The 13,176-nt window shown below is 41.9% G+C and overlaps 1 protein-coding gene across 1 annotated transcript; it reads right to left on the bottom strand.

The window, feature by feature from the left end:
* Positions 1–681: 681 nt before the first annotated feature.
* On the bottom strand, positions 682–12,687 carry TNIP2 (TNFAIP3 interacting protein 2). The gene is made up of 4 exons (XM_044681772.1): positions 12,571–12,687; positions 10,366–10,668; positions 5,577–5,666; positions 682–963 (listed from the first exon to the last, which is right to left on the bottom strand). Exons 1-4 carry the CDS (start codon positions 12,685–12,687, stop codon positions 682–684), a joined length of 792 nt encoding a protein of 263 aa, XP_044537707.1.
* Positions 12,688–13,176: the final 489 nt, after the last annotated feature.

Genomic DNA, 13,176 nt, shown 5'->3' with positions numbered 1-13,176 from the left:
AGAGAAGAGAAGAGAAGAGAAGAGAAGAGAAGAGATGAAGAGAAGAGAAGAGAAGAGATGAAGAGAAGAGAAGAGATGAAGAGAAGAGAAGAGAAGAGAAGAGAAGAAGGGAAGAGGAGAGAAAGGGAGGGGAGGGGAGGAGAAGAGAGGGAGAGAGGGAGAGAAGGAGGGAGTCTAGTTTTTCTTTTGAATACCTGTCCCATATCATCAGCTGCCTGCTGGACATTTAGAACTAGAGGTTCCACTCAAATTTAAGCTGCTTCATAGGCTTCATTTGCTTTTCTCCCCAAATCATCTTTCTCCCCAACTTTCCTCTCACTATTGAAGGCACCACCATCCTACTGAGAACCCCAGTGTTGATCCTCATCTCCTCACTTATACTCCCCCCACATATTCAGTTAGTTACCACATCTATCCCTTTTTACCACCATCATCCATCCATTCTGTACATTTTTTTGTGTGCATATTGTCTCACCTTGTAGAATGTTATCTCCTTGAAGGGAAGAACTATTTTTATCTCTGCCTTTGTATCTTCAGGGTTTAAAATACTACCTGCTGCATAGCAGGCTTCATTAATGATTGCCTCTGCTCTCTAAGGACCCTTCTTCCCTGCTCCCCACTCCCCTCCAGAAGTAGATTTCCAGCTAAAAGTTCATGCCAGATTTCTCTGACCCCATGTGACTAGCTCTTGCTGACCTGCTGCTCCAGCATCTGTATACGCTCACTGTCTCCATCTTTTGCCTTCTTTATATCTTCCAGCTCTCGTTTTACTTTCAAGCAATCAGCCATTTTTTCTTCCAACAGTTTGTTTAGGCGGAAAATCTCCTTCTGCATAATCTCTGGGCTCGTGGGCAGACCTTGCTCGGGGAGGACTTTCAGTTCCTTCAGTTGCAGATGGAGTCCCTTCACGTACTCATCCCTGCTGGCATCGTACTTCTGCCACTTGGCATTCAGATCTTCTACCTGAGAAAGAAGAATTGGTTGGTTTTGGTAAAGTCGGGATGAGCATTTTCTTTCCTCAAAAGACCTCGAAGGGATACCCATCAATTACCATCCGCCTCTCACTAGAAATAAGCTTTATGACAGCCACCACCAAGGTTCACCCTTCTGCTCATCTCTTTTCTAATGTGCTGTAGGTAAAAACTGGATATTCACTTCAAGGTTATTTTTTTAATGGAATCTACTTACTTTTTTAATGGAAGGCAGATGGCTTTTTTTCTTGAAATTTGGCAAATGGAAGGAAGTATAGACATATAAGGAAGCATAAACTACACTAAAAGTTTCTGTATAACAAAACCCAACATAATCAAAAGAAAAGAAACTAATTGAGGAAAAATACATATGACAAATTGACCCTTTTTTAAAAACTCTAAAATATGTAAGGAATTGTTAACAAATTATAGCAATAATTCCCAAACCGTAACAGATAAACAGTCAAGGATTTTGAATGGATGTGAAAAGAGGAAACATAGAGGAAACATAGATCCAGGCCTAGAGACAGGTGATCTTAGGTTCAAATATGGCCTCAGACACTTCCTAGCTGTGTGACCCTGGACAAGTCACTTGACCCCCATTGCCTACCCTTACCACTCTTCTGCCTTGGAACCAATACACAGTATTGAGTCTAAGTCAGAAGGTAAAGGTTTAGAAAAAAGAAAAGAAAAGAGACATATTGTTAATTATCCTTAAAAAAAATCATCAACTACACTAATAATGAGAAAGTCAATCTGCAGCAACCCTGAAAGCCTACTTCATTCTCTTCAAATTGGCAAAAATGATTAAAAGCAACAAAATTCAATAAGAATATGATGATAGAGAGGGCAGCTGGGTAGCTCAGTGGATTGAGGGTCAGGCCTAGAGACGGGAGGTCCTAGGTTCAAATCCAGCCTCAGATACTTCCCAGCTGTGTGACCCTGGGCAAGTCACTTGACCCCCATTGCCCACCCTTACCACTCTTCCACATAGAAGCCAATATACAGAAGTTAAGGGTTTAAAAAAATAAAAATAAAAATAAAGAATAGGATGATAGAGAAACAGTCTGGGTTTAATAAATACTAGCTGGGGCAGCTATGTGATTCAGTGGATTAAGAACCAGGTCTGGAGATGGGAAGTCCTGGGTTCAAATCTGGCCTCAGATACTTCCTAGCTATGTGCCTCTGGGCAAGTCATTTAACTCCCACTGCCTAGCCTTTATCGCTCTTTTGCCTTAGAACCAATGCAGAATATTGATTCTAAAATGGAAAATAAAGTTTTTTTAAAAGGAATTATGCCCTTTGTACCAATGATTTTGTAACTGGGGAAAAATATATGTGTTTGTATGTGTACATATGTATGTATGTATGTATGTATGTATGTATGTATGTATGTATATCTTCCCCAAAAAAGGTAAAGTCTATTCAAATATTTTCATGGCAACATTTAATGTAATTTAAATATGAAATAATGGAAAAAAGCACTTAAAAATCAAAAGAAGAACTATGAGAGTAATGGAGCCAGAGAAGTAGAGTTTAGATCTTGGCTTTACAACTTACTATGCCACCTTTGGAAAGTCTTCTCTAGGCCTCAGTTTCTTCCTATGTAAAATGAGGGCTTGGACTTGAATATTTTCTTTGTTGGATAATTTCCCTCTAAAGTCCCTTCTGCCTCTTAATCCTCTTTTAGTCTAATTTGCTTAACACAGTCCTGAAAGCAGTGGGTAATGAATGCTTGAATGGGGAAGAGAATATTTCATTGGGAACCACACTATCCATCTAGGGTTTCAGCTCTGAACCCTGGACCTCCAGTTGCATCACTCTCATGGTGCCTCATTTTCCTCCTATTGTTCAATACTTAAGTTATTTAAAGGTTGGATTTTTTTTTTAATCAATTGCATCTAATACTAGTCAGCTGGTTCTATTAGCCAGTGAGTTCATGGAGCACCATCTCCTGTGTTGTGTCTGTTACATACATGTGGTACTATGCCTAGAACTGTCTATCTTCCCAGAAGAGGGGAAAAAAAAAGAACCCCAGAGTGGGAATCCAGACACCATCAACCCGAATTTCAATCCTGAACTTGCCACAAACTTGCAATATCATTTTTGGAAAATCCCTTCTCTCTGATCAATTCCTTTTTAATCATTTTCCAGGCATGTGAAGGAGGAAGTACGGCTGGCCCTGGGACAAAGGTAAATCTAATACAACCTCTGCCCTCAGGGCCAATACAATTTAATGGAGGGAAAGGACAAGCACAGAAAAAAATTATTCTTCAAAAGAAAATGAAAGACGGTCCTAGGAAAGTGAAGAGGAAGGGTCACTTTCCCCTGGGAGAGGGGAGAAGAGAGGAGAAGATAAGGAGGGAGTCAGGAAAAGCTTACTAGGAAAGTTGGTATGTCAATTGAGCCCTGAAAGAAGATTTGGACAGATGGAGTTTAGCCACTGCTAAAACACAGAAGAACAGAAGCAAAATACAGAGGGAGAAGATGATAGTCTGAGACTGAATAAAGAGGATCATGAGTTTATAGTTTATCTGGAAGGCAATGGGATCTCAGTTCCACCTCTGTAAAAGGAAGGGGGTGAGCCAGATCATCATTTTGGTGCCTTGTAATTCTAGAATGTCCACTTGGTGATTGAAAGGATTACCACAATGTAATCCACAACCTTTTATAAAGCCCACAAAGTAGGCTTTTGAGAAATTCCAGCATGGGTTATTCGTTTCCCCAGGGTTTTAATTTTAGTCTAAATAAAAAACAAACAAAACAGGGGCAGCTGGGTAGCTCAGTGGATTGAGAGACCGGAGGCCTGGGTTCAAATCTGACCTCAGACACTTCCCAGCTGTGTGACCCTGGGCAAGTCACTTGACCCCCATTGCCTAGCCCTTACCACTCTTCTGCCTTGGAACCAATAAACAGTATTGATTCCAAGACAGAAGGTAAGGGTTTAAAAACAAAAACAAAAAGCAAACAAACAAACAAACAAAAAAAACACACACACACACACAAACACGTGAAATAGTGGTCATTAAACTTCTCATATTTTTTTTTCCTCTCTCCTCTTCCTCCCCACAAATGAAGCAAGGTCATGAGTGTTTCATCCATTCTTGTAGCCAAACAAGGTCAAGGCTTTAGGCCACTTCAAATAATTCATGTAGAATTGGTCATGGTCATAAGAGATAGACTTATATAGTCAGGAAACTTAGGTTCAAATCTCAACTCTGACATTTATATTCAGTAAGTATGTGCCTACTATGTGCTAGGTCCTAGTGACACAAAGTAAAAATAATGGAACAGCCCCTGCCCTAAAGAAGTTTCTATTCTAAAGGAAGCTAGGTGGCAAACTGCTGGACCCGTGGAATCGCCGAGTCCTCAGTTCAAATCTGGCCTCGGACACTTACAAGCTGTGTAACCCTGGGCAAGTCACTTAACCTATCTGCCTCCATTTCCTTGGCTTTAAAATATGGATTATAATAACATCTATCTCTTATGGTTGTTTTGAGAATAAAATGGAATAATATTTGTAAAGTGCTTTGTAAGCATTAAAGTGCTACATAGTTCCTAGCTATGCTGATGATGAAGGAAATTACTTGTACATAGATATGTCAATACAAAATATATACAAGTAAATACAAAGTAATTTCTGGGGAAGTTGTGAAGGGCCAAGGAGAAGGAAAAATCAAGCTAGCCCTTTAAAAGGAGGTGGTGCACAAGCTGGGGATTTAATTGGAGCAGGCAAGGAGGTAGTGCATGCCAGGCATGTAGCCAGTCTATACAAAGGCAGAGAGGTGGGCAAGGGGCATGTCACAGAGGACAATGTGGGGATATCGAGGTGGCTCAGTGAATAGAGAGCCAGACTTGGAGACAGGAGGTCCAGTGTTCAAATTTGGCCTCAGATATTTCCTAGCTGTGTGACCCTGGGCAAGTCACTTACCTCAAATTGCTCAGCACTCAATACTTTTCTGCCTTGGAACTAATACCTAGTATCAATTCTAAAATAGAAGGTAAAGGTTTTTTTGCTTTATTTGTTTTTTTTTTTTAAGAAAAGAACAATATGAAGCCCACTTTGATTGAAACATTGGGGAAATGAGGTGGAGGAATATGAAATCACCCTGGAAAGGTTAGCTGGATCCATTAGCTGTACAATCTCAGTTTTCTCCCCTGTTAATAGGAATAAAATCCATACCAGCTACCTCACAGGGTGGTTAGAAATGGGCTGTACAGGATATTAAATGCTACTTCACCCGGAGCCTGAGGGGCGGGCACGCACACCAGCCTCAGTGATAGGTCAGAAGGTGCCCTTATTTTGCAGCTGGTCTTGGTAGCTGGGAGTGATGAGTGAAAAATACAGCCACCATTTCTTTATCACCATATGCTTCACAAAGCCCTTTTCTTCACAGTCTAGTCAGGGAAGTAATGGAAATATTCTTATCTCTATTTTACAAATGAGGAAACTAAGTCTCAGAAAGATGAAGCATCCCAGATCATGAAGCAAGAGGTGTCAGACCTGGGATTTCCCAAGCAGGTTTCTTGACTGCAAAGACAATGAATGCCCTTTTTTTGCACATCCTCCTTCCCCAAACATGAAATAGGGAGAAGCGTACTCACATGAACCACTTTTTGTTTTAAGAGCCTGTTTTCTTCCTGTAGTTTACAAATAGCCGCATGAACCGAGATATCGCCTTCAGGAAACTGTAGCTATGGAGGAAGAAAAAGAAAACCTTATTGTGACACTCTGCCCCTCCCTGAGAGACAGATTCAGCCACCACTAGGTAATGCCATTTCCCAGACTAGTTTGAAAGAGAATTTCCCGCGTCATTCTAGGCACTTCAGAAGCAAACTGGATCAACCCTTTTAAAACGACAGGATGAAAAGGAATGTATTTTGTGGAAGCAAAAAACTGGAAACAAAGAGGGTGCCTTTTGCTTGGGAACTAGCAGAACAAACTATGGTTTATCAATAGAATGGACTTACCGTTCTGCAATAAGAAATGGCAATATGAAGAATTCCAAGGCACTCGGGAAGACTTGCCTGAACTTATACAGAATCAGGTAAAATCAAGAGAGCCAACACAACTACCGAATTCACGTAAAATCTATTGATAAGCACTTCTTGAGCACCTACTCTGTGCCTAGGCAGTGCCGAAGGCTGGGGCTACAACAGAAGGCAAAAGACAGTCCCTGCTCTCTAAGAGCTCCCAGGCTAAAGGGAGAGACTGCCCACAAAGGGAGAGACTGTCCAAACAAGCGAGAGACGGGCTAGATTGGGGGTAGCCTCAGCGAGAACTATGATCAAATAAAGGCAAACACATTTTTTAAAAATATTAAAACGCAAAACAAAGCACTCCCCAATCTTGACTGATAATGAGAAAGACCTCAACTCTTTTCCACAGAAAATTGGTGCACTACGGAGCCCAGAATGAGCCGGACATTATCAGACAGGATCAATGAATAGGTTTGTTTTGCTTCATTGTGCTTCTTTGTCTCAAGAGATACTAGGAGGAAAAGGAAGAGATAATGAGGGAGGGTCTTTGCTATTGTGAGGTGAATGTCACTATGATAACTAGGACTTTCATGGCATCAACATTCTGCCAGGGCATCATCCCTTTACAGACTCTACCCCTTAAAATTTTGGGCATTGGAATAATTAGTCTTAAGACCTAGATACCATTATGAGGCTCACAATCTGGGGGAAAGGGTTCAAAGAATAATAAAAAGGTCTAAATTTCCATAAGCTTTAAAGTTTACATAACACTTCCCCAGTGGCGTGAGATAGTGTAAATGTTATCATTCCCATTTTACAAATGAGGAAACTGAGGCTCAGAGAGAAGAGACTTGCCCAGGAACACACACCCAGTGTCAGAGATAGGATTAGAAGTGAGATGGCACTATGGCAGCTAAATGGTGCCACAGTACACAGAGTGCTGGGCCTGGAGTCAGGAAGACTACAGACACTAGCTGTGTGACCCTGGGCAAGTCACTTAATCTCTGCCTTGGTCCACTGGAGAAGGAAATGGCAAACCATTCTAGGATTGTTGCCAAGAAAACCCCTTATGGCATCATGAGTGGTATCACCTGGGGGTTAGCATCTGACCCCGTCCCCCCCCCCCCCACTGTTGCTTTAAAATTTTGAAGTTTTCTTAGAACATCTACATTAGAACATTCTAAAAACAAACAGGCTCACCAGGGGTCTTGCTGAAGACTTTATTTTTGGTAAAGCAACTTGGTAGCTAGAGGCAGTTGGTGGTAGTCAAGATAGTATTGGATCTGGAATTTAGAAGACCTGAATTCAAATTCAGCTTCAGACATTAGCTATATGGTCCTGGACAAGTCACTTAAGCACTATTTGCCTCAATGTCCTCATCTGTAAAATGGGAATAATAACAGTACCTACCTCCCAGGGTTGTTGTGAAAAGGGAATGAGATGGTGTTTGTAAAGTGCTTAGCAGAGTGCCTGGCACAGAGTAGGTGCTCTCTAAATGCTCTTATTATTGTTAGACAGTGGAAGGAGCACTGGTCCCAAAGTCAGGAGACCCGAGTCCTGATGAACCTCCAGCATGTCGCAGGTGAAATATAGGAAAGGAACTAACATGAGATAACGCTAGACAGATCAGTTCAAGCTAGACTGTGTAGGATCCTGAATAATGAAGGCAATCAGGAGTTTGTACTTTACTGGGAGGACTATAGATAGGACCTTTGTTTCCTCCTCTACAAAACAAGGAGGTGAGCCCAGATGATCTCAGATGTCTGATTCCTGGCTTCAAGTTTTCAAAGGCCTGCCATGTGGAAGGACAGGTTTAGGTGACTTCTATTTACCCATAAATGGCAAAAATCAGAGCAAGAAGGGGAAGTTGCAGATGGACAGATTTCTGTTTGCTGTAAAGAAAAACTCCTCAAAAGTGGAATGAAAAGGAGCTCTTTATCACTAGAGGTCTTCAAGGAGAGGAGAAATGACCACCTCTTAGAGAGGCAGTGTGGGGCAATGGAAAGAGTCCTGGATTCAAGGTTTGACTCTTGGTTCCACCATAGATCCCAGGCAAGACACTGACTCAATCTCTCTGGACCTCAGTTTCCCGCTCTATGAAATGAGAAACCAGATGATCTCTAAAGCACTTTCCAACTACCACCTTATATTGCAGAATATAATCCTGTTAAGGGGTAGCTTGAATCTGATGCCTTCAAGGTGTCTTCCAATGTGAAATTCTATGATTCATTTTCTCTATCAATCTATATTTCTCTAGAATTCCCCTCAAACAATCTGGGAATCATATCTGACAACTGTTGTCCTCCAGGGGAGTCCCTGAGGGAACATAATTACATGACTAGAAACTTGACCCAGACCCAGATCCAATAACGTGAAGCTTTGCCATCCCAGACTGCCAGACACACCCCAAACAGAAAACACTTTCCACCTCAGGTCAGTCAAGACCCATTTGGGGCTTTTAAAAAATGGGAAATGCTGCCGTGATTCCAAAAAAGGCTAAGGGGAAGCCCCACCAGCACCAAACCAGTAGTTTCTTTCTTAGTTTCAGAAATGGACTCTAAAAAGCTATATGCATACCCTGTTCCTCTTGGAGACTCCCCTTAGGTAGGGTCTGGTACTAGATTATAACAGCTCCCAGAGAATTTCCTATCCATGGTGAGCATCCATAAGGTTCCTGTAACATGAAGCTATTTCTCAGAAAGACTCCCCTCTCCCCCAGCCTTAAGTAATCCCCTTATCACAGAATTCTAGAAGATTTCAGCTGAAAATGAGCCCAGAGGTCATCTCTTCTACCTGCCTCATTTCACAAGTGGAGAAACTGAGGTTCCAAGAAGGGAAGTAACTTGCCCAAGGACACACAGCTGGTGGATAGCAGAACTGTGACTAAATCCACATTGTTTAAAAATTCTCTGCCTCCAGCCCCCCAAATATTATCATCCCTCCTGAATTTCCTATTCTCTTCTAGAGCACCAATCAGTGTCATCCAGGCTGAATTAGGGCAGCTATGCTATAGTATGAAGAACTCTGGGGTTCTCTGGATCCAGAGCACCTTGGCCTTGAACCGTGGCTTCTTCCTTATCACTTGATTAACCTTGGGTAAGCATTCAACTTGTGTTCCTCCTCTGTAAACTGGGGGAGCTGTATTAGATGATCGCTAGGGCTCTCTGGGGCTTAAGTAGCCTGCCCAGGGCTATGGACTTAGTGGGCAGTAAATCTAGGAAGTAGGTTTCCAAATCTAAATATAGTGATTTGCCTACTGCACCAGGCTCTCTCTCCTGCCAACTCTAATTCCTGTGGTCGTATGACTGGCAGTATCTTAGACTTCTTCCTTTACCTCATTGCCAACCCAGCAGATTCTATCTCTCCTTTCCTTACTCTCCCCTGATAGGTCCTCGTTACCCAGACCATTTCTTTCACTCACATCTCTTTCCATTGTAATCCATCCCCCATTATTCTGGGTACAGGGATAATCACATCTCTCCACTCCTCAAAAAATTTTCCTGGTTCCTCCTTGTTGTTCTTCAGTCGTGTCTGACCCTTCCAGACTTCACTGGGGGTTTTCTTGGCAAAGATAGTGGAGTGGTCTGCCATTTCTTTCTCCAGCTCATTTTTCAGATGAGGAAACTGAGGCCAACAGGGTGAAGTAACTCCACTTTGCTCACCAAATAAAGAAAACTTCTTAGCCAAGCACTCAAGGCTCTCCACAATCGGGCGCCAATCTGACTTCTAACTTTATATCATAGTTTGTTTCCTTATCATATACACTACTCTCCAGGCAAAATAGATAATCTGCCATACTCTGGAGGAGTCTCATGCTTTCATGACACTTTTCACTGTTCCTTATGCCAAGATGACCTTTACTCCCTACTTCTGCCTGTAGACTTTAAGGCCTGGCTTGAAAGCCACCTCCTCCATGAAGCCTTCCCTAATCCCTTAAAATGAAATGATTTCTTCCTCTTTTGATCTCATGGCATTTTTGTACTCTTCACATGGACTTCTCATACTTTAATCTATCACAGATTTAGCTATACACATGCTTTATCACCCTCTAAAGAGGATGAACTATTCACACAGGAAAAACTAAGTGGATAAACAATGTCTCATCCCTTTTGGGACACACAGTTCAATGGACAACCTATAGAGTTTACCCAATGGCATCTACATATATGTGTGTGTATTTTATACACATATATTTATCTATAAATCTATATAAGGGTGCACATATGGGAGTATGTATACATATACCTACGTGTCTATAAATGTACAAAACTCATTGTCTAGTTGCACTTCAAAATTTTGGGAGTGATTTCCTCAGAATAACCCTAGGAGGTGGTTCCTGTTCCCATTTTATAGATGAGAAGAGTAAGGTTGAATTGAGTTGAATCTAACCCCTTAGTTTTACAGATAAACAAACCTTATTCGCTCTTTCCGAGGCAGGTTTCTCCTCTCCATGCCCTCCAGATCGCTGCTTCTCATCCAGACACTTGACCAGGTGCTGGCACATCTCGGCAGTGGCGGCCAGAGTCCTCCGGAGCTGATGGGTCTCGTCGGTCAGGGACCGGCAGAGCACCTCGCTGGTCGCCTGGGCCTTTGCTTTCTCTGCCAAACTCCTCTGCAGCAGCAGGATCTCGCGGTCCCGCTCGTGCTCGGGCTCCCTGAGCAGCCTCTGCAGCTCTCTCTCTTTCTCTTCCAGCTGCTGGTTCAGTTTCTGCACCTCCTAAAGGAGACAGTTCACCAGGTCCAGGTAAGTAGAGTAGAGGGCACTAGCTGTGGAAGTCCCCTAGAATTCAAGAATGCCACCGGTACAGCCGGAGGAATTCACCATCGTTATGGGCCAAATGGACTCCTAGCCAAGCCCCGTTTTTTTCATTTAATCATTAACCAGGGAGTTTTTCTGCCTAGAACTCTTTTAATTCTGAAATTCCATCTTCCATTTAGTTTTTATGAGCTAGAACACAATTGTGCATTTTGTGTCATCAAAGAATTTTGCATAGTAGTCAAGCTACTTGACAAATGACTAAGTGCTGAGACTTGAATAGTTTGTGATGAGGGAGTAGGGGAAGAAATTCTCCGCCTCCCCCTCAGTCATTTCTTAAAAGCCCCAAAAAAAGAAAACCCCAAACCTGACAATCATCATCAATTTCCTGCTTGTCAAATTCAAAATTGCATAAAAAGGTTGGTCGTCCCCCCCAAAAATGTGAATCCATGAGACTTTATCAATCCATAAGCTGTGCCATAGTCTCCTCACTCCATGCTTGCCAATGACATGACCCCTCCTACCTTGCCTTTCTTTCTACCTCTTCCTATTGATTTAAATAAGGAGAAACCCTAGAATTTGAAAAATCAGAACCCCCTAAGCACAGTGGAAGCAAGCCACTGGAATATATTAGTAAGGAACGGGAGGGTTGTTTTTTGTTTTTTGTTTTCAGAAGGGTGACACCCAAATGCTTGATTTCACTTGTTACCCCAGGGCAGCAGACCAGGATTCCAGTCCTAACTCTACCATCCATTCGGTGTAATCTTGGTTAAATTGCACCTTTCTCTCTCTGACTCTGCTTCCTCATCAGTATATTGATAGGGTGGAACAAGATTACTTCTAAGGCTTTTTTCCTGTTCTAAAATTTCAATTCAATTGCAAGCACTACTTAGGAAAAAAGGGAATGAACTAATAATAGGAACAGAAGCTTCCTTTTCTATAGTCTTTTAAGATTTACAAACTATTTTCCTTACAACCATTGTAATTGTTTCTTTAAAAAACAAAACAAAACATTCTTTCTGTCTTAGAATTGATACAGGTATTGGTTCCAAGACAGAAGAGTGGTAAGGGCTAGGCAACAGGGGTTAAGTGACTTGGCCAGGGTCACACAGCTAGGAAATGTCCAAGACCTCCCCTCTCTAGGCCTGGCTGTCTATCCACTGAGCCATGTAGCTGCCCCTAGATAATTTTTTTAAATTAATTTTTAACTCAGTCTCTTCTTCCTCTCCCTATACTACAGAAGGCATCATCTGGCAAAATATGTAGATGATGCCTTTCATTAGGTAATCCTTTCTTGAATTAAATTCCAAACAAACAATATTGCTTCTCCAACCTCCATGCCTTTGCCCAGGCTCATGGAATGAGCCCCATTCTTGGAATGTTCTCTCTCCTTTCAAAATACAGGATTCCTTTAAAAACTATGTTAGGTGCTACTTCTTCCATAAGGCCTTTACTTATAATCTCAGGTATTAGTACTCTCCTTCCCATACTCTAAAATTACTTTGTCTACATTTTTAATTTCTTTGCTCTTCTTCCAGTAGAATAGAAGCTCCTGGAAGGTACAGATTATCTTCAATTTTGCCTTTATATCCCTAGCAAATAGTCCATGGGAAAACCTCAAAAAATGCTCAGTGAATTGAATGGAATTCCCTCTTATAGAACCATAGGCTCAGAGATCCAAGAGACCTTAGAGATCACCCAGCCCAATGTTCCATTCATCACAAAAATCCTTATTAGAACATTCCTAACAGTTAAGAGGCTCTGCGTGAACATATCTAGGAACAAGGGAGCTCATTGAATTTAGAAGCTGCTCTCATTTTCAGAAAGCTCTTCTTTAATATGACGCTGAAATCTGCCTCCAACTTCAACTCCACAGTCCAACAGTTCTACTTCGGCCCTCTGGAGTGATCCAGTGGCTACTTTTAACTCTTTAGCGCCTGTCACCCAGGAGATACTTAATAAATATCTGTTGACTAACATGGTAGTCCTTCATTATTTGAAGGCAGTTTTCATCTTGGTATAATAGAAAGTACCCTAGCCTGGGGTAAGGGGTAAAGGGGAGTGGGTGAGGAAGTGATATTAAAAAAACCTCCAAACCTTGAAACCTGGCATGGCTAGTCACTCGTGGTGTAACCTTGAGTAAGTCAGTCACAAGATAGATTTAGGGCTTGAAGGGACTTCAGAGATTACTCTCTAGGCTTTCATTTCCTTACTTATCAGTGACAGGGTTGGACTAGATGAACTTTTAAGATAATATTCCTGGGATAGCTAGCTGACTCAGTAGATTGAGAGTCAAGCCTAGAGATAGGAGGTCCTCAAAGGCTTCCTGGCTGTGTGATCCTGGGCTAGTCACTTATCCCTCAATGCCTGGCCCTCACCATTCTTCTGCCTTGGAACTGATACTCAATATCAATTCTAAGACAGAGAGTAAGGGATAAAGAAAAAAAAAGATATTCTAGCTTTAGCTTT

Source organism: Gracilinanus agilis, chromosome 6 (genome assembly GCF_016433145.1).
Source record: "Gracilinanus agilis isolate LMUSP501 chromosome 6, AgileGrace, whole genome shotgun sequence".
Classification (NCBI taxonomy): domain Eukaryota; kingdom Metazoa; phylum Chordata; class Mammalia; order Didelphimorphia; family Didelphidae; genus Gracilinanus; species Gracilinanus agilis.
The sequence above is the reverse complement of the archived record's forward strand: the minus strand, read 5'-3'. Positions and strand labels throughout refer to the sequence as shown.

Coding starts and splice junctions, on each gene's coding strand:
- TNIP2 (XM_044681772.1), bottom strand. CDS start 12,687: ATGTTAGTCAACAGATATTTATTAAGTATCTCCTGGGTGACAGGCGCT. Junction 10,669..12,570: donor TGTTGGACTGTGGAGTTGAA/GTTGGAGGCAGA, acceptor TGTCTCCTTTAG/GAGGTGCAGAAACTGAACCA. Junction 964..5,576: donor TAAAACAAAAAGTGGTTCAT/GTGAGTACGCTT, acceptor CTTCTTTCTCAG/GTAGAAGATCTGAATGCCAA.